This window comes from Micromys minutus, assembly GCF_963924665.1.
Source record: "Micromys minutus genome assembly, chromosome: 17".
NCBI classification, from domain to species: domain Eukaryota; kingdom Metazoa; phylum Chordata; class Mammalia; order Rodentia; family Muridae; genus Micromys; species Micromys minutus.
This window is the reverse complement of record NC_137952.1, coordinates 36,804,140-36,826,238: the sequence shown is the minus strand read 5'-3', so window position 1 is coordinate 36,826,238 and position 22,099 is coordinate 36,804,140. Positions and strand designations below refer to the sequence as shown.

General features: G+C 43.7%; 1 protein-coding gene across 1 annotated transcript in view; it reads right to left on the bottom strand.

Annotated features, from left to right (window-relative positions):
• The window catches only part of TMC2 (transmembrane channel like 2), a gene marked incomplete at both ends in the record, with an annotated part of 59,161 nt that overhangs the window by 26,697 nt on the left and 10,365 nt on the right, over positions 1-22,099 (bottom strand). The window contains 6 exons of the mRNA XM_080931687.1: positions 1,539-1,686; positions 3,903-4,045; positions 5,629-5,727; positions 8,004-8,110; positions 8,463-8,544; positions 17,645-17,735. Coding sequence (XP_080787813.1) covers positions 1,539-1,686; positions 3,903-4,045; positions 5,629-5,727; positions 8,004-8,110; positions 8,463-8,544; positions 17,645-17,735 — 670 coding nt within the window. The remainder of the gene's footprint in view (positions 1-1,538; positions 1,687-3,902; positions 4,046-5,628; positions 5,728-8,003; positions 8,111-8,462; positions 8,545-17,644; positions 17,736-22,099) is intronic.

The window sequence follows — 22,099 nt, the reverse complement described above, 5'->3', positions numbered from 1 at the left end:
TAAACCCATTTGGTAGGTAGTAAGCACAAATCTCTTGTTGACAGTGAGTGGAAGAGCTAAGTGAGAAGGAAGCTAAGCACAACTGATGTACAGTAAGTGCTGAGTCATCAGGGAAGAGCCCACTGAGCCAGGCAGGAGAAGCTACCAAGAGCTTGTAGTGGAAGCCAAGTATAGTGGAGCATTTCTCTAATCCCTGCACTAAGAAGCTGAGCCAGGAGGATCACAAGCTCACGGTTACCCTAGGATACATAATGAGACCCCTGTCTTAAAGGTTTGCAGCAGTTTTACAGCCACTGAGGAACATTACTGTGTAATGTTTCCATGCTATAGTTTCTGCCTCTGTTCATTTATTTTCTGTCTGGTTCACACTTGCTTGACTGAGACACAGTCTTGCTGTGTAATAGCCCAGCCTGGCCTCAAGCTCCCGGTCCTTCTACTTTCATTCCCAGGTGCCAGGTATATCACCATGATGGTTATTTAGTTTGGCTGAACTATATTTCACCAGCCCACTTCAAATTTCTTGGGAACAAAATAATGAGGACTGTAAGGGACATAGATTGTAAACACAAGGTTAATTCTTTCATTTCCACATCCTGAAATGGGTGTACTAATACTTGGAGAACAAACAGCCAGTCTAAGCAACAATAACAATAATGCTATCCAATCACATAAGAATCTTAAAGGCAAGAGCAGACATATATGCAGTCACTGATAATTGGATACTAGCCCCAGAAAGCTTTGAATACTCCAGAAACAACTCACAGGCCATATGAAGGTCAAGAAAAACAAAGGCCAAAAAGTGAAAGCCTCAGTCCTTCTTAGGAAAAAAAAAAAAAGTGTATAGCACCCTCTCAGAATGTGGTACACCTGGACCTTAAATCATTAATAATCCAAGAGCTAAGAATATAGCCTTGTGGCAATTTTTGGCATTCAAAAATCATTATGTTTAATCTATACACACCAAGAAAGCTCTGACTGTTTCCATGTTACATTCTGTTCTACATGTACTTTATGTTTATGGTAACTAGTGGGATTTCAATGCATGTTATCAAACCTCTAAAAGAATTAAGTACTGACAAAAATATATTCATATAGTGTTATGCCAAAATGCCTTTAAAAATCTGTACATGTATCTTTCTTTTTTAAAAATAAAGTTGTAAGAGAAACCCCCCTCCAAACTCCAAAAACAACAGTTAAAAAAAAGAAAAGGGATCTTAAAGGCCCTGGGCAGGGCAGTTTTAAATCTCCTTATGCAATTCTAGCATACAGAAAAGGTTGGCATGAGCTGTCGTCCTTCCATGAACTCTACCAGAAAGGAATGTCATAAGGGCCAGACTTCAGAAGTCAGGATTTTGTCATATAAGAGAGATAGTGTGCCCCTGTTGTGAGCAACTTTTTAGACGGTGTGTATACTGATACATCCCTCACAGGTTATTCATTTAGAGACCCCATTTTCTCATCTAGCTGGGGGGAGCTTCCCAGTGGCTAGCAGGACCCAGAGTTTCCTTGGAAAGGAGGGACAGCCCCAGGGTCACTACCTTGAAGCTGGTGGTGATGGAGACATATTTGTTATCTGCTGTCTCTGAATTCCCGATGAGGTAGTCCCAGCTGGTGAACATCTTGAAGCTGAACGTGAAGCTGTCATTGTCCCCCTCGCTGGTGCTACCTTGGGTATTGCTGGCCATCCTAGAGAACACAAGTTACTGTTACACTGTCTCTCTTCTGCTACATCAGCCAATGGGTTCCTTGGCCTAAGTCAGTCTTGGGCACAAGATGACCTCTAATAAAGAGGCGAAGCAGGGAGGGACATTAGCTAGGACAATTTTAATTACATCCAGAGAACTATTCTCCCGAAATTTAAAGTTACCCATAAGCACCTACATTGTCAGTTAGATAACAAGTCTGAAAGATATAGGACACACCACTATATTATTTTGTCCTTGCTTTGGATTTCTTGAGATTTGACTCATTTCGGTCAAACCAGTCTGGGTCCCTGTCTGAGAATCTAGGAATCTTACTCTCAAACACAAATCTGTCTGTCTAAGCCATCTAGTTTCCTTGGCTAGAGGTATATATTTTTTCTGATATAAAGCTCAGCAACTTGGGCTGAGATGGCTCAGTGATTAGAGCACTTGTTCTTGCAGAAGACCTGGATTCTATTTCCAGCAACCACATGGTAGCTACAGTTGTCTTTAACTTCAGGTCCAGGGAATCTGATAACCTCCTTTGACCTTTCTGGGCACCAGGCACACATGTGGCCAAAGTGCTCATATACATAAAATAAAAGTATTTAATAAAAACTCAGTAACTGTTGAGGTGGTTATCGATGGTCTGGTTTATCCTTCAGCAAGCTTGGAGCAAAGTACCTGGGCCTTCCCTGTTAGCTGCTTGTTTTATCTTACTTCACCTGGCTTCTCAGTACTCCCTGATGCTCAGCCCCATGGGAACCACAGAATTCCAATCACTGATTTCAGCAGATAGTGTGGGAGTTTTGTGTTCCCCCCTGGCTATATCTTGCCTGTTGACTGCTTGGATTTGCTGTTCCATGGGACCTAGGTGTTTTTGGTTCTTCACAGAGACATCCCATACTCATGGTCTGAACCAGTTTTTTAAAAGAATATGAATTAGAGGAGCAGATGAAGCTGGGGGAGGTGACTCACTGTTGAAGTGCTTGTTACTGGCAAGAAGACCCAAGTTGGGGTTTCTAGCACTTAGGTAAAGAACCAGGTGTGTCTGAAATTTCAGGGCTGGGGAAATGGAGACAGATGGATCCCCAGAGCACACTGGCCAGACAGCCTGGCTGAACTGGTAGACTACAGGTTCAGTGAGAGCTCTTATCTCAAAAAAATAAGGCAGAGACAGATTGAGGAATACATATATACACATACAAAAAATGACTAAAGGAGACACTGACATATAAAGGCCACCAAGGAAGGAAGAGGCTGCCATGATTAACCACAGTCATACGAATTCTTCTGGTATAGGTCTATTGCTTATATAAATGTAAATAAAAAGGTTGACTCGTTCATTCATTCTGAGGAGGTTGAGCCCTGGAGAAAAGCAGAAACAGGCCTGCCAGCTTCTCTTACCAGGTACCATGCTCCGTCTCAAGCCTACAGTGGCTTTTTGCTAGTTTGGGAAACTGGGTGGGCTGCCTTGATAGGAATTCTGGAATTGTTTGCTGACATTGGGTCTTTGTATATGTGCTTCTTCCGCTTACGTCACACACTTCAAACTTTCATATCTCTGTCCGTGGTCTGCCTCATTTAGAGGGGTTTCATTTTATAAAGCTCACTTCCCAGAGTTTCACATAGTCTCTGGCTTATCATGTATATTTATTTTACAGTCTGCATTGGCTTGGTGTGATCACTAATACTGAATGTCAACTTGGCCAGGTCTAGAATCACCTAGGAGACACACCCTGGACATGCTGGTGAGGGGTTATCTAGACTAGGCTAATAGAGTTGGAAAGATCAAGTTGCTGGTGGCATTGTTCCATGGGCTAGGCTCACGGACTGAAAACAAAGGAGACTCAAGTGACCAGCAATCATTTCTCTGCTTCCTGTCTGTGGAGGTAATGTGACCGGCTGCCTCAAGCTCCTGCCATCAGAGCATCCCTGCCATGATGTATTGTATTCCAGAACTGTGAGCCCAAATAAGACCTTTCTCCCTTAAGTTGCCTTTGTCAGTTACCTCGTCACAGTAGTGACAAGGAACTAGAAGACTTGCACAGTTGCTTGTTTGTTTCCTCTTGAAATATACCATAGGAAAGTTAATACACACAGAGGAGGCAAAGGATAGTTGTTTGAATGAAGATCAAAACCCCACTTATTTACTTATATACAATTTATGTATACACAGCCCCACTTGTATACTTATTTATACAAGACCCTTATACTTACGACCTAATGACGATCATCAAGCTGTAACCAAACACGCTGACCCCCACCATAAAGTAAGCCATGGGCAGCCTGTACCTCAGCCATCCGATGGTCCTCTGGTTGTTGTAGTAGCCATAGAAGAGAGCAGAATATTTGATGTAGCCCTGCAGGAAGATATCCAAGGTGTTTATAATCTCAGAGGAGAGGTGAATTGTACATTTCCATTCTATTGGGGATCTCTGTCTCAGAGTTTTAAAGCAGGTCTACAGAGAAGAGTCCTAAATATTCAATTTGTAGTGTTTCCAGCGGCCAACCATAGCCATCATCTGTCCCTTTATCATTCTTCCACTGCACAGAGTGCTCGGACGGAGACTCAGGAAGGAGAGGTGAATGTGTGTATGCATGTGAGCACATGTGCACCCAAGAATGCATAGCTCCAAGCTATTGTGTTCGATAACCAGGTTCTTAAGTGACTAGCAATAATTTCCCTGCTTCCTGACTATGGAAGCAATATATGTGGAGGCCAGAAATAAACAAGGGTTTGTGGACTTTATAACATTTCAAAATGACTACAGACAACTGTGTCTGTGTTTCTGCATCTATGCATGTGCGCATGCATGTGTTCGTGTGTTTCTGTCTGTCTATCTTTGTAGATATCCATGTGCCATGGTACACTTGTGGAGGTCAGAGGACAACCTATGGGAATCAGTTCTGTCCTACCCTGTGGGTTTAGGGATCAAACCCGGTTTATCAGTCTCACTGGCAGGTATGCCTACCCTCTGAGCCATTTCATCTCCCCTGTTCTATTTCTGACTTTTAAGTGTACTTGGCTTTAGTAGTGAGTAGACTTTATATTAGTTAGGAATAGCATTAATTTAGATTTTAGTACTTTTTAATATGCCTTTGCTGAGTACAACATAAAGAATTGTTGTTGAATAAATTTCGTTTGCTTTTGGTAGGTAGCAGGTTTCAACAAGGATTCCTGGGTAAGAAAAAGTAAAGACAATCCCCGACAGCAATGTGGCTGGGAAACCTGGGAAATTACTGAGGCCTGTTACTCATTTCTGAGGAGACTCAAGACATTGTAGCCCAAGACATTGAAGGCAATACTTGTTGCCAAGCAACATGACCTCAGGAACCCTTTGAAGCTACAGATGAGAGGCAGGAGGGTGAGGAAGAAGATTCCAGGGCAGGTCCGTCAGCAGGGGATGAGGCACTGCAGTGCTGTGTGTGCAGAGATGTCCTTGACTTGGTAATAAGGACACTGGCTTGTGAGGCCTTAGACAAACAGTACTCACAGGCTTCTTTTGTAAGCCCTATGAAAAACATTGGCTTTAACTGCACTGGGAATGGGAAGCAAGGGGTGGCTGAACTAGCAGAGGGGCATGCTCCATCTGCATTTTACAGAGTTCACTCTGGCAGCAGAGGAAATGGAGATGTAACCATCTACACACAAGGCAAGACACCCGACAGCAGCCCTGATCAAATGAGCACAGCATAGACAAATGGTTGGGAAAACATTTTTGTTAAATAAGGGTCCTGTTTGAAGAAATGATCAATTTTCAACAACTCGATGTATAGGGATCCCTAAGTGAAATAAAGGATAAAGAAATCTGGCTAGGTACCCCAGGAAATTACTCCAATTTGCTGTCACTCCTTTCTGAGGGGGCTGAAATTTGACTTTGAGAGTGAAGGACACCAGCTTTATAATGACAAAATGGAGGTTCATGGGCACCATGGTTCGTACCTCAAAATCCCAAAGGACAGAGAAGTCCATGGCTCTTTCTTCCTCAGCCCGAGGCACTGTCTTTCTGGGTATACTTCCATAGGGCATGCCCATCAGCACCTCCCATGGGGATAGAAGACAGAGTGTAAGTGAAGAAAATGTGGACGGTAACCATAAATATATTTAACAAATCCCACGCCCTTCTGGGAGATGCACCTCACTCACACCCTTAGAAGAAAGACCAGAATTGGATCAAAATTGCATACTGATTTAGGAGGCGTTAGCTTTCCAAGAAGTATTTTTTAATTTGTATCTGTGCATGTATGTGTTATGTGCATCTGTCTATGTCTGTCTGTCTGGGTCTGTGTGTCAGCATGAGTCAGGTCCCCAGGAACTGGAGTCAGAGGTAGTTATGTGCTACCTGAGCAGTAGATGCTCTACCAGTTGAGCTGTCCCTCCAGACCCAAGGCTGGCTTTTTAGTTATCTGAGATTAATTCTTTTGACCATTAAAATTTACATTTCTTCGAATGGAAATCTCCTAGGCCATTAATTTTCACTAGTTACCTTATAGATTTATTGTTCTTGTGTCGATGCTTCTGAGTATACCATAATTCAGTGCGTGTGCAGGGATCTGTTGGCAATGGTTGTCGACTTAATGACTGCAACCATCTCCAAATGGTCTTTTATATAAAGTTGAACACTTTTTTTTGATAGAATACATAAATTTGAGGGCTTCTGCAATGATATTATTTGTAGACAAATTGTGGTTTCAGTACAAAATATATAAACTATTTAATTTTTTTGACCTATTGGCTAAAGTAGAAATTTCAAAAAAAAAAAAAAAAAAAAAAAAAAAAGACAAGTGCTGAAGATAAAGACACGTGACATTGTTCTTAGTTTTCGTAGCATCAGCTCTGGCATTTCATGACACTACCTTGGCTGGTTAATTTACAGATTCATGTTTTCAGCTTCTCTCTCTCTCCACACCCCCACCAGCCCGCTCTGTGTCTGGTCCTGGCTGGCCTAGAACTTGCAATGCTCCTCCTGCCTTTTCCTCCCCATGGCTGATGTCACAGGTATGTATAACCCAAGCTCTTGTGTTTCCATTTTTACTGTTACCGGGAGGTATTTTATACCTAATGTATCATACATAATATGTAAGTATAGTCAGTCATAATAATGAAACTTAACTACTTTTGCCCAACTATCATCTAGCTTTTAAAAACTCCACAAAACTGGTTCTGGGGAGATGGCTTTGTAGGTAGGAGTGCTTGGTGTGCAAGCCTGCAGACCTGAGTCACAGTCCCCAGCACCCATGCAAAAAGTTGAGCACAGCTACAGTGCAGGTAACCTCAGCGGTGTGTGTGTGTGTGTGTGTGTGTGTGTGTGTGTGTGTGTGTGTGTGGTATGTGTGTATATATGTATGGGTGTATGTGGGTGTGGTGTGTGTATGTGTGTGTGGTATGTGCATGTGCACACGTGTGCATATGTATGTATGAGTGTGTGGAGGATAGGGAACAGGTAAAAGGATCACTAGGCTTGCTGGCTATCACCCTAACTCCATGTTCATCAAGAGAGCCTGTCTGGCTTCTCTTGTTTGCTCATTTACTCAGATTCTCTCTGCACAGCCATGACTGGTCTGCAGCTTGAGACGTAGACCAGTCTGGCTTTGACACAGAGATCTGCCTGCCTCTGTCTCCCAAGATCAAAGGCATGTACCACTGTGTCTAGTCAGCAGACTCTGTCTTAAGGGGATATATTGCAAAGTAAAATAGACATGGAAATCTTTTATCTTCTCTCACCCCTGCACATGTACACATATGCTCACAAAACACACCATATCCTTGACACACTAAAAACAAAACCAACAGCACTCTGTAAATCTCCAGAATTGTGCACTATTCCACCTCAAGAGAGAGCTTGTCTCCTAATCATTTACCTGCCTTTTCTTACAATTTATTTTCCTTTTGTTTGTTTTGTCTCTTTTTCTCCCACGGTAAAAGAAAACATTTACTAAAATCTTAATTTTTTTTCTTATTTTAAGTACAAATGAAAGGCAGAAAAATGTGTTATCAATTTCTTAATCCAGAGCCCTAAGTGTTGGTTCCATGTTTTGTACTGAACTACCAGGTCAACTGACATGAATACTGAACTTAAACAGAGCTGTGCATGTGGTGCATGCTTATATGGAAGGCATTGGGAGGACTGAGGCAGGGGGATTATGAGATTGAGGGTAGTCTGGACTATATAACAATAGCTTTTCTAAAAAAAGTTTTTGTTTTAAAAGAATGACAGATTATAGCAAAAAGAAAAGGATTTAGAAAGTAAACATGAAGATGCTGGCTGTAGTAAAGCTTCTTCCGCACTATCTGAAGACAGGAAATTCTCTTTTTACCTCTGGGATGATGACTAGACCAAATATTAAGCCGAAAAGGACGAGGTTAACTCCATACATCCACCGAAGAAAGATGAAGTAAGATGCCACAGAAGAACCAAAGTGACCTGGGAGAGAAGAGATGGCGCAGTGAAATGTGTCAGGAGAAACCAGCGCTGCCTCCTGACTGTGGCTTTCAGGTCAGCCCAACAAATAAACACCCAGGGCTCGGCTTTCTTATTGCAGAGAGATAACCTGAAACTCTGTGGGGTAGCTGAGCCACCTGAGCTCTCACGCTAGAAACGAGGAATCTGGCTTTGAATCTGGTTCCTGTACTCATCCAATGCGCACCCACCTTTCCTGAGGCAACAGAATCTATGAAATGATCTAACCCGAAGGTTGAGTACTGTCAGATTTCAGGCCTTGGAGAGAGTCCTATGAGGAAACCAGTAAAAACCAGTGACACCAAAATATACTGACTTTCAATGTCCTTGATCTTCATTTCCCAGGGAATACATTGAGTCTTGAAATTATCAAAGTCCCTCTTAAACTTGACCCATTTCTGAAATAAAACAAACAAATCCATGAGTCACCAACATGTTGACTTTAAACACCTAGGGGTACAGTCAGGGTATGGGGGATGCTGAGGGAAGTAGGGCAGTGGTTTTGTGTGTGTGTGTTCGTGAGCAAGTGAGCATGCACATGTATGTGTGGTGTATGTATGTGTGTATGTGTGTAGTGTGTGTGTGTGTGTGTGTGGTGTATGTGGTGTGTGTGTGGTGTATGTGGTGTGTGTGTATGTGTGTATGTACGTGGTGTGTGTGTATGTGTGTATGTATGTGGTGTGTGTGTATGTGTGTATGTGGTGTGTGTGTATGTGTGTGTGTATGTGGTGTGTGTGTGTATGTGTGCATGTGGTGTGTGTGCATGTGGTATGTGTGTTGAAATGTTGAGATAAGGGGTGAAGAAGGAAATGGTATGGATAGAAAAGAAGGAAGGCTAGAAGCATGGCAATAGTCTCTCTCTGTCTCTGTATATGTGTGTGTGTCATGTGTGTATGTGTGTGTGGTATATTTTTGTATCTGTGGTCTATATGTGTGTGGTGTACATGTTGAAGTATGGGCAGAGAAGAAAATGAAGCACAGATACTGAGGGCAGGAAGTCTGGCCCCAGTTAGGAGGATGCTGAGGCAGGGCAGTGGCAGGTGGGGTGTGTGGGGACAGAAAACATTTGCAGAAGCCAGGGCTGTGTCATATTGTGTGTCTGTAGTGTGGAAGACCATACAAATTTGAGCATTTTGATATAAATTTAAAGTTCAGTGTACATTTTCTGGGTCCTCTGATACAACTTCCTTCATGTCAAAACAAAAATCAAGGAAAAAGAAATCTCACAAGGCACTTGTATTTGACAGCAAGCCAAGAGCCTCAGCTTGCTCGAAGTGTTGCTGAGCTGCACCAAGAGATCTTGGTCCATGTCTGCTGCTTCTCCTTTGCTGGGTGAATCACTCTCCTTGCTGGTTGAAGGTAGTAAAGAAAGGATTCCTCTCACAGAGATTGAACTACCAACCAAAGAGCATGCCGGGGCTGGACCTGAACCCACCACACATTTGCAGCGGAAGTGCAGTGTGGTTTTCATGTGGGTCCCCCCTAACAACTGGAGTGGGGACTGTCTCTGACCCTGCTCTTGGACATTCTCCTCCTGGCTGGCCTGCCTGGTAGGGTCTTAGTGGGAGAGGAAACACTTAGTCCTGCTGCAACTTGGTGTCTCAGGTCAGGGTGGTACTCAAGGGGAGCTTCTCCTTCTCCTCAGAGAAGGGGAGGGGAGAATAAGGGCAGGAATTTGTGAGGGTGGGACTTGGAGAAGAGGAGGGAAGTGGGGAGCTGTGACTGGAATATTAAGTATTATTATTCTTCAAAAGATTAATTTAAAAGATAGAAAAATTCCTCCTTCTCTGATAGTTTGGAGCTTGAATGTCCCTAAAAGTGTGTATACTCAAGATTTGCTCCCGGAGGGGTGCTATCAAGGGATGGTAGAAATTTTAGGTCATGGAGCCTAATAGAAGGTCCCTAGGTCATTGGGTTTCTGCCAAAACTGGACAGTGAGACTCTAGACCACTTCCCCGGCTCCAGTGTTGGCCTTTTCTCTCTTCCTCACCCCCTTTCTGAGACAGGGTTCTGTGGTGATCCTACGCTGCCTGGAACTCCTGAGTTCAGCCTCCTGAGGACTGGGATTACAGACATGCATCACCAGATCTGGCCTTTTTTCTCTCTCTTTGTATCCTGGACATGAGGTGTGCAGTATTGCTTTGCTGTATGACCCACAGGCCCAAAACAATGAGTTTATTCATGGGTTAGGAAGGCGTGAGTGTGAGCCTGAATATTCTTCCCTCTTTCTTTCTGAGCTGACTCTCTAAGGAATGTGTTACAGTTTTACACACACACACACACACACACACACACACACCCCTATCAAACACCTCCTATAATAACCTTAAATGCAAACCTCGTCTCACCAATAAAAAGATACAGAATAATGGCTGGATTACAACTGTATGTTGTTTCCAAGAAACACACCTATCTGGAAAAGATACCAAAACAACTACTGTAGGATGAAAAATAACTGAGCGAACCAATATAAAGCATAAAGAAACAGGCTCAGCCATGCAGACATCAGACACTCTAAACTTCAACCAAAACTTGTGAGGAGACATTAATAAAAGGAACAATTCATATAGATGATTTAACAGCTGTAAACATTTATGCACCAAATCCTGGAGGCACGGGTTTCAGAAAACATGAGAAGACATAAAAGGTGACATAGGACCTGACACGATGCTAGTGGAGGACGTCAACTCTCTACTCTTGACGTTTAGATAGGGCTTCCAAACACAAAACGAAGAAACGTGAGAGCTAAAATAAGCTTTGGGTGAACTGGATTTAACAGACATATACAGGACATTCTGCTTAGTGTATAGGGAACACACACTTAACAGACATATACAGGACATTCTGCTTAGTGTATAGGGAACACACACTTAACAGACATATACAGGACATTCTGCTTAGTGTACAGGGAACACACACTTTTTTTTCCCCTCAGCAGCACAAGGAACCGTCTCCAAAACCGATCATATCCTAGGACAGGAATCAAGTCTAACACATAAAAAGGTGACCACAGTGTCAGACCACAGTGGTGTAAAGTTAGAAACCTCTACAGGAAAACCCACAGAAGCCACATCAATTCTTGGAGACTAAAAGACATGTTTTTGAATGAACAGTGGGTCATCCAAGAAATAAGAGAGGGAATTTAAAAATTCTGAAGACAAATGATAATGAAAACATAGTTATTCCATCAGAACCTCTGGACACAGCCCAACTCAGGCCTAAGAGGGAAGTTTGTAGCATTAAGTTCTCATTAAAAATCCGAGAGCTTGATCCATGCCTTTAATCCCAGCACTTAGGAGACAGGGGCAGTTGGATCTGAATTTGAGGCCAGCTCTGTTCAGCCATGGCTACGCAGAGAAACCTGTCTTGAAAAACAAAAGTAGCAGCAGCAGCAACAACAACAAATCTGAAAGATATCAAACAATCACCCAAACAATGTGCTTCAAGGGCTCTCAAAAACCAAGAGGCCAATCCTAAAGTAGACAGCAGGAAATAATACAGGAGGACATTAATATATATATATATAAAACATATATATATAACATATATTTATATATATGTTTGTTTTGGTTTGTTTGCTTGCTTTTTTAAAAACAATCTTATTTTTTGAGACAAGATGTAGCTTTGGCTGGCCTGGAACTCCTCTGTAGATCAGGCTGGTCTTGAACTCATAGAGAGCCTCCTGTCTCTGTCTTCTAAGTGCTGGAATTAAAGGCTTATGTCACGACTGTCTGGCTACCTATATTATTAGAAGTTGCAGTGTACCAACTGCAATATTAAATATTAAAAAATTATTTTTTAATTAAGTATTTTTTAAAAAACAGTGTGATCTTCATATATCATCAATGTACTCTCAGTGAAAGAAGTTAGAAAAAATACTCGATTCAAAGTAACACTGAAAATATTAAGTATTTAGAGATATAGCTAATCAAAGAAGAGAAAGACCTCTGTAATGAACAGAGAAAGGAGCCAGATACAAACCTAACATAGCTGCAGCCATGTAATCTATAACAAAGGTGCCAAAGATATAGAAAGACAGCATTGGCGCTGAGAAAAGTAGAAATCTACACATAGAAGGATGAAACTGTACCTCCTCTTTTACAACAATCAGTGCCAGATGGATCAAAGACCAGTAGGTAAGATGCTGAAACTGCAGTGAGAGGTAGAGATAGCATTTCAAGGTGTAGGGCATAGATAAGGGTTTCTGCTACTCCTGCTACTGAGAAAACAATGCCAACAATGGATGAAACAAGTCATCAAGGGAAGAGACATCACAGAATAGTAGAGCATCTTTACCAGTCATGCATCTGAGAGAAATGAATCGCTAGAATAGAGAAAGAACTGAAAAGCAGGACAATGTGAAATCAAGCAGCTCAATAGAAAAAATGGACTTTCTGGGCATGGTGGTACATGTCTTCAGTCCCAGTACCTGAGAGGCAGAGGCAGAAGATGCTTTGAATTTGAGGTCTCCCAGTTCCACATATCAAGTTTTAGGGGGACTACATAGAGAGACTTTGTCTCAATCAATAAATCAACCAATCAATGACTAACCAAATGAATAGAGAATTTACAAAAGATGATGCACAAGTGACCAATGGAAAGAGCACATGAGAAAATGTCCAACCAAGTTCACCAACCATCAGAGAACTGCAAATTAACACTGTATTGTGATTTCACGTCACCTCAGTCAGAAAGGCAGTCATTACGGAAACAAGTGACAACGAATGCTGTTGAGGACGAGCAAGGGGAAGCCGCGTACAGGTCTTGACTATGAGCTAATACAGAACTATGGAAACCCATAGGAAGGGTTCTCAAGAAATGAATCTACTATATCACTCCTGGGTATTTACTCAACAGACTTTAAGTCAATGTATTATAGAGGTCCTTGGACATCAGTGATTATTGTAGCTTGTTCACAACAGTGAAGTCAGACTCCAGGTAAAGTATCCAAGAACAGAGGGATGAATAAAGAAGATGTGGTATATGTACAGTAGACGTGTTTTCCATCACAATGAAAAGAGTTTGGTGATAATCACACTGAGTTAGGCCAGCTTCAGAAAGACAAATATAGTCCTCTGCTGTGTGGTAGCTGAGTTGTTATGTAGATATGTACAATCATGTATATATATATGTTCATTTGTATACATGTATATATATGTATGTATGTATTGGTACATGTATGTATGTTTATACATGCACACATATATGAAACATGAAAGTAGAATTGAACTTATTTAGAAAAACAAAGAGGATTAATGGGACAAGGTAGGGTGGAGAAAGGGGCAGGGAAGGGGACACGTTCTCAATGTACAATAAATATTCACACAAAATGTCCTTATGTAACAATTAAACATTCAGTAAATGTATACAGTACCAATTTTAAAAATAAAACAAAACCTCTAAGACAAAAAGAGCAAAAACAAAACCTAAAGGGCTAGCAATGTGGCTCAGTCTGTAAATTATTGCTGTTTGGATGTGACTGTTCCCCATAGATTTGCCTGCTTGAACACATGGAAGTGGAGGCAGAAGGAACAGAGTTCAAGGTCAGCCTGGGCTACACAAAACATTGGCTCAAACCAAACAACCAACCAACCAACCAACCAGCCAGCCAGCCAGCCAGCCAGCCAGCCAGCCAGCCAGCAAACAAACAAACAAAAAATGAAACCAAAATCCATCACAAAGAATTGTGAGCTCAGAGGTAGTGGGAAGCAGATCCCAAGATCATAATATTTAAATTTTTTTAAATTAATTTTTATTTTATGTATTATGTGTTTTGTTTGCATGTATGTAAGTGCAATGCATGTATGATGTGTCCACAGAGGTCAGAAGAGGGCATCAGATCCCATAGAGTTGTGAGTCACCTGACGTGAGAACTGGGAACTGAAACTGGGTCCTCCCTATCAGCAGTAAGTGCTCTTAGTGGCTGAACCATCTCTCTAGCTGTCTTAGTCAAGGTTTTTATTCCTGCACAAAACATCATGACCAAGAAGCAAGTTGGGGAGGAAAAGGTTTATTCAACTTACACTGTTTACATTGCTGTTCATAACCAAAGGAAGTCAGGCCAGGAACTCACACAGGGCAGGAACTTAGAGGCAGGAGTAGATGGATGCAGAAACCATGGAGGAATGCTGCTTACTGGCTTGCTTCCCTTGGCTTGCTCAGCCTGCTTTCTCATAGAACCCAGGTCTACCAGCCCAGGGATGGCACCACCCACAATGGGCTGGGCCCTCCCCCCTTGATCACTAGTTGAGAAAATGCCTTACAGCTGCATCTCATGGAGGCAGTTCCTCAATGGAGGCTCCTTTTTCTGTGATAACTCCAGCATGTGTCAACTTGACACACAAAACCTGCCAGTACACTAGCTCACAGGGATTCTTTTGTAGAATGTAGTTCATGAGGAAAATGACATTTTTCCCTTGTAAAGCTGTAGAGGAGAGATGGGAGGGAATCAGACAGGCTTCCAGACCCCATTTCTCAGATAGGACTTGACAATATGCTGCTTGACTGGTTACTACAGGAAGAAGGACACTACCTGTCAGAAGACAGATGTGGTTGCAAAGATGGTCTGTAAGCAATGTCCTGCTTGGTAAGAACGTCTGGAGGGATGTAGGGAGACGGGATGATGGATACAGGCTGCTGCATCCCTGCTGCTTCACCCACCTTCCCAAGCTCTGATTCTGTGCTCAGTCTTAAGCTTATCTGTTGTCCACGCAGGTCTGCCCACAATGAGCCCTTGATGATCCTCTGGGCTGAGTGTATTTTGGCTTCCATTTCCTATATAACTAAATCAGTCAAACAACAAAACCAGGTCAACAGCAACAAGCCTGGTGCTGGTATAAACTTTAGGTTCTCCGGTTCTGGTGTCAGTAATGATTTCTCATGTGAATTAGCAATGCAACATCTGGTCTTCTAGAACAATCTTATAAAACTTAGCTTCTGGAGTTACTGCAGAGTCCTTTGGCAACCACTGGATAGTCCCTTAAGGCTTTGAGTATCTCGTACTGAAAATGCCCTGGAGTCAGGCAGAGGCAGAGAAAGAAGCTGAGCATTGAAGCACACACATACACACACACACACACACACACACACACACACACACACACACACACACACACACACACAGAGACACACACAGACACAGATAATGCATTTGTACAGTTACACACATACAAAATTCAGAGTAGAGGTCAGTATGTGGCTCAAGGGCAAAGGTGCCTGTCACCAAGCCTGATGACCTCACTTTCTTTTCCAGGGACACACACAGAAGGAAAGGATCAGCTCTTTCAAGCTGTCCTCTGACCTTCATAGGTACACTGCGGTGCACTTCCCCTCCCCCCACCAAAAACCCACAGGCAGATAAATAGATGAATGTAAAGAAGATTTAAAATTTAGACCAATCTTTAGAAAACTCTTGGAAAGGTCATAAAAATGCCATAAAAGCAAATGTGTTTATGAACTTGAAGATAATCTACCGTGAATGAAGGCTGTCCCAGTAATAACAGGAAGTTTTCACAGCAGAACAGGAAAGGCATTTCATACAACTCTACTATGTATTTTCAATAAAACAAAAATCCCATTCAACTATAAATAGAGGATAGTTTGTGATTGCGAAAAGGTTTACTTCAGACCGACAACGTTTATAAGCTTTGTGTGGGACAGTGAAATTATTCTCATCAAAGTGCTAAGCAGACATAGAGACCTATTTTAAACATTGCCAACTGAAAGTTCTGGAGAACCATTAAACTGCATTTCCAGGTAGGAATGACATATCACACTTAGAGGAATTGAACAGAAATGCCTTCCCCTGTAGTGCTGCCTAGTTTTATGTCAACTTGACACAAACTAAAGCCGTCTGAGAAGAGGGAATATTAGAATTGGGACAATGCTCTTTAAGATCAGTCTGTAGGCAAGCCTGTAGGGCATTTTCTTAATTAGGGATTCACGTGGGTGGTGCCATCCCTGGGCTGCTGGTCCTGGGTACTATAAGAAAGAAGGATGAATAAGCCACTAAGAGCAAACCTCACACTCTTCCAGCCCCTGCATCAGCTACTGTCTCCAGATTCCGCCCAGTTTGAGCTTCTGCCTTAGCTTTCCTCAATGGGCTGTGACTTAAGCCAAACAGCAATAGTAATCCTAACTAAGACAGAAATTGGTACTAGGATGTTACTGTGACAGATCCGACCATGTCATTTTGGGGGGGGGGGGATTGTGGAAGGACTTTGGAACTTTGGTATAGAAAGGCCATTGAGTGTTCAAAGCTTGGGGAACTATTCTGTGGCACCTTGGAAGTGTGTTCAGAGAGGCTTGGCTTGTGCCATTTCAAGGGGAGAGCCACTTAAAGCCTCATTGTCAGGGGTGGATAGCGAGAGGGTACTGGGTGGGGGAGGGGTGAGGAGAGGTATGGGCATAGCGATCAGGTGTGGGGGGAAGGAGTGGAAGAGGACTAGTAATAAGAATGGAAATCGATGGGGGAACATCTCTTAGACTAGCTGGATACCTGGGATTGGGGAGGCTATGGGGAGTCTATGGAGGTGACCCTAGCTGAGATTCTTACCAGAGGGGGGACATAGAGACTGAAGTGGCCTCCTCCTGTAGCTAAGCAGGACTTCCAGTAGAAGGAGGGGGGCATCCACCCACAACCCACCCACAAAACCTTCAACCCAAAATTTGTCTTGCCTACAATATGTGTGGGGACTGAGATGGAGCAGAGGCTGGGGGAATGGCCAACTAATCAACTTGAGACCCATCCCATGAAAGAGAGCCAACCCCTGACGCTATTAATGATACTCTTCACGTCTCAAGACAGAAACCTGGCATAACTGTCTCCTGAGAGGGGGCATCCAGCAGTGGATGGAAAGAGAAGCAGAGACCCACAGCCAAACATCAGGCAGAGCTCAGGGAGCCTTGTGGAGGAGCGGGGGTGGGGGGACAGAATTCAGAGGGGTAGAGGGGTCAAGGACACCTCAAAAAGACCTATAGAGTCAACTAACCTGGAACCATGGGGACTCACAGAGTCTGAGCCTCCAACAAAACAGCATACAGGGGCTGGACCCAGCCCCCTCCACATTTGTAGCAGATGTACATCTTGGTCTTCATCTGGGTTCCCTAAGAATAGGAGTGGGGACTGTTTCTGACTCTGTTGCCTGCCATTGGCTCTCCTTCCCCTACCTGGACTGCCTGTTTCAGCCTCAGTGGGAGAGAATGTGGCTAGTCCTGCTGGGATGGGATCTGGTGCCCTCTTTGGGAGTGTCTGAAGACAGCTACAGTGTACTCACACATATACAATAAATAATGAGTGTGGAGTCATGATAATGATAATTAGCAAGAGGTAGCTGGTTCCTGTTCCCGTAGGACTCCGAATGGTCTACCCGACCTCACACTCAGACTGCTAAGGGTAACCTGACACTGACTGTCAAACCGGCAGGAACTGGTGGTGCTTTCCACATCCTCCTGCTGAGCAGGCTCTCCCACAGTGTGCTGTCTGAAGACCACACATACCTTAGCCATCACCATCCTGTAGGCATAGAGATGTTTGCCCTTGCCTTGCCCCAAGGCGCCTTCATACCTCTCCACAAAGGCTTGTGCTTCCCTGGTCAAGAGGAAAAGAAAGCAGAGGGTAAGGAGACACAAGAGTTAAACCAGAAATCCAAATGGCCATGTCGGAAGCTTTATCTGTTGGAATACCAATATCATGAACATTCCCTATCACCACCACTCGCAGGCACACAGTAGATGCTGATAGGCAGAATTTTGTCATTTCCCTTCAAGACTCTGGCCCTTGGTGTTACATGTGTGAACAGACTATTGCATGACGGGTATAGTGAAGATTAGCAACATTAAAATAGGGAGGTTTAGCTGGGCGTTGGTGGTGTACATCTTTAATCTTAACATTCGGGAAGCAGAGGCAGGCAGCTCTTTGTGAGTTTGAGGCCAACCTGGTCTACAGAGTATGTTCTAGGACAGCCAGGGTTATACAGAGAAATCTTGTCAAAAAAAAAAAAAAAGAGGTTCACAAAGAAGCATTTGATCTTCATGGGCCCATGCTGAGGCAGCCCTTCCCCCTGAGGAACCAGCCACACAGTATAGTATAGAATAGAGTTTATTCAGTGCATGGGGAGGGGAGTTGAGGAAGTAGTAGAGACAGAGAAAGGGAGAGAGAGAGAGAGAGAGAGAGAGAGAGAGAGAGAGAGAGAGAGAGAGAGAGAGAGAGAGAGAAGGAATGAGGGAGAAGAAAGGAGGGAGAGAGTGAGGGGAGGGAGAGAGTAAGTGGAGGGGCCAAGCAACCCCTTCTATAGTGAGTCAGGCGCACCTGGCTATTGCTAGGCAACTGTGGGGTGGAGCTTAGACAAAATGCTGACATAAAGAGACTCTGTCTCAACAAAACCAAAAATAATAAATAGATGATAGATAGATAGATAGATAGATAGATAGATAGATAGATAGACAGACAGACAGACAGACAGACAGACAGACAGACAAGAGTTAAAGGATAGAAATCAGAGAGACTAAAAGCAGAAAAACTCTTTGCTTTTATTTTTTAAGTTATGGATATGTGTGTGTACATGGACTTATGTGTGTCACTGCATATGTGGAGGTCAGGGGACAACTTTTGGGGAGTCAATTCTCTATATCTGCTATGGGTTCTGGGGATCTACTCCAGAGTGTCAGGCTGGTGTCAGGCAAGCACATTTGCTAGCTGAGCCGTCCCACTGCGCCATAGAATTTTTACTGTGGTGGGAATGCTATGATTTGAATCTGCAAGGACCCCTACATGAGTACTTGTCCCCTGGCTGGTGGTACAGTTAGATGAAATTGTAAAGTCTTTAAGAGAAGGAACCTGGTTGGTTGAAGCAAGTCTGTAGGGGCAGCCTCTGTGTGTCCTACCTAGTCCCTGGTTCCAGGTTGCTTTCTCTGTTTCCCACTTGGATTTACTCTGGCTGCCACTCTCTGCAACTTTGCTCTTTTTGCATTGATACACTGACGTCTCTGGAGCCAGAATCACCCTTTCTTCCCTTGAGTAGTTGCTTCTGTAACGAACCCCACACTGGCTAAGAATTAATCCTAGGGCGTACTTTACAGTAGGGACAAACTCTCCTGCTACATTCTCAGACTCAGTTCGGGTCATTTTCTAAGATGTCAGTCTTCTGATGAAGCAAGAACCACCTGATTAGGATTAAAATACCACCCTCAACTCATGGGCACCAGACACTCATACACCTAGCCTCTGCCTTGGCCTATGCCTACAACACTTGCTACCTTGTAGCATTGTTCATGATGTCTGTATACTTCTCAGACCCATACATATTCCCAACCTCATCTTTCCGGACTCAGCACACAGCATCTTGAGCTCGAACACAAAGATGTTCAAGCTTTGATAGCAACAAAAACTGTTTTATGGATTCTGTCTAGGGCACTTGATATTATTTTGAATTTGTGGGACAATCCCACAAGGCATGTATTTTCCTCATTTTACAAATGAGGAATGTGATGTTGAAAGGCTAGGAGAAGGGGGCCAGTTCCAGTGACTGAGGAGCCTCTTGGGGCAGGAGCCAAAGCTCAAGTTTGTTCTTCTTTGTCATTGTTCTTCGTACCCTGCTGTCCTTCTGAGACAGTCTCTAGCCACTCTGTTCAGGCCTCATGAGTATGTCAGAGGCTGAGGCCCACAGCAGTACTTCTAAAAAAGAGGATGTAGCCTCTAGGAATGTTAGCTGCAGTTGAAGACTGTGGTGTTTGAGTGAGAATGGCCTCCCTAAGCTCGTATGTTTGAATACCTGGTCCCCAGCTAATGAAACTATTTGGGAAGGGTTAGAAGGGTGTGGTCTTGTTGGAGGAGGTGTGTCATTGAGTGGAAGTGGGACAGGCTTTGAGGTTTCAAAAGAATCACCCCATTTTCATTGTGGTCTCTGTCTCTTGCTTGTGGTTCAAGATGTGGGCTCTTGCTGCTGTGCAGGGCGCCAGTCGCTGGCTTTCTTAGTGCTGCTATCGTGAACTCTAACCCTCTGAAACCATGGTATCAGTTGCCTTGGCTGTGCATGGTGTCTTAGGACAGAGACTTCACTGCCAGAAGAGTCAAGCAGCAGTCAAGGGGGTGCGTTCTACAATGTCTGGAAATTCCAGAGAGGTAATTAACAGTATGGGCTCCAGAGCCAGAGTGTCTGTGCTCATATCCAGACTGGATAACTCAACTTGCTGTGAAACACTGGGCAAATGACGTGGTGATTCTGTGACTCAGTTTCCTCAGCAGTACAATGGGAAATGTAACAGTACCTGTGTCACAGGGCTGTTTGGAGGAAAAGGGGTTGCTATGCCTACTGTACTTAAAGAGCAGAGTCTGGTATCTAAGGAATATTCAGCAAATACTAATTAGGCACAGTTCCACAAACAAGAGCATACAGGATGAATGCAGAAAGAGGTGACAGGGACTTCCCTGCGCAGAGGACACTTGTGCGAGTCTCCCTGTGTTTATAAGGTTCAGTCAGGTGGGATTCGTCACACTTCAGTGTTCCCTCAGAGGATGCTAGAAAACTACCCAATTCAGGCCTGCCTGGGCCTGCCTGTCAGCCTGAGCAGTCAGTCTGTGTCAACCATTTCCAGATGGCTGAAGAGGTGGCAGTTCAGAATAAATACCCAGTGCCTCCAAGTGCTAGCTGAAGAGACAGACGAAACTCAGTAGGGGATGGGTCTTAAAGCTGTTGACCGAAAACAAAGCCACACCAGATTTTTGTACTGTGTGTTCCCTTGTCTCTTGGATTGAAGATGGCAGGGAGCAGGAGTTGGTGACTAAAGTTACCATGGTAACTGTGAAGTGCCACTTCAGGCTTCCAGCAGTTTCCTCATCAGGACTGAATAAGCTCAGTCAGAACTTGACTTATGGCTGGAACAGAGTCAGTCAGAAATGGGTGTGAAGGTCACCGTGCACAGCAGCTCCTGGTCATCCTGTCCACCAAGGCCAGCTCCTGAAGGAAGGTGAAGGAGGGGCCTCCCTGGGAGAGGATGAATCAAATGCTTGAAGGAGCTGAGACCTGACTGGAACGGAAAGCGAGAACAAGTCTCCTCCAGTGTGGAAATAAAGGTAGCAACTGGGGTAGTTTTCTAGCATCCTCTGAGGGAACACTGAAGTGTGACAAGTCCCACCTGACTGAACCTTATACACACGGAGACTCACCCAAGTGTCCCCTCTGCAGGGAAATCCCCGTCACCCCTTTCTGCATTCAGCCTGTACACTCTTGCCTGTGGAACTGTGCCTAATCTTGGGTTTGAGACCACTGAATGCAAGATCTCCGGAGTTACTAATTACCCGCACTGTTTACATTCCGTATCGTGAGATGGAAAGTTCTTTAGGCAGAGTCCTGGCTAGAGTAACCCTGGATGCAGAAAGGGACACTTGACCGAGACTCACTGGGTGTATAAGATTCAGTTGGGTGGAGTACACTTTGATGTTCCCACAGAGGATGCTGGAAACCTGGGAATGGGGGAAACCTGAGACCTAAGCCTAAAATAAGGCCTGCTGGAGAAGGAAAGAGAAGGCAAAGGAAGGAGGTTCAGACCTGCAGACCTACTGCTTGACACAGAGACATAGTTGCTGCCAACCCTGCCAGCAACAGGAACTCCGAAACCTGAGCCTCCTGGAAACCTCATGTTCTCAAGTGTCTCAATGATGCTCTTCCCGTTGTTAATAGAAGCTGTGTCTGGGCTACACATGAGATTCAGCGAGAAGGACACCGGTGCAGGAGGAAAAACCCAGCTTCTTGGATAGGGAGAGGGAACTTCTGGAAGAAGCCAGCCTACAGTCCAAAAGGTTTTAAATTGGCAAATGTATATATTTATGGTAGACACTGATGGCTACACCAGGCTAACCAACATATTAAATCTTCAGCTTTTTTATTTTTTGGCAGTGAGAGACTTTGAACAATTACTCTAAGCAATTTTCAGCTACACAACTATTGTAAGTTA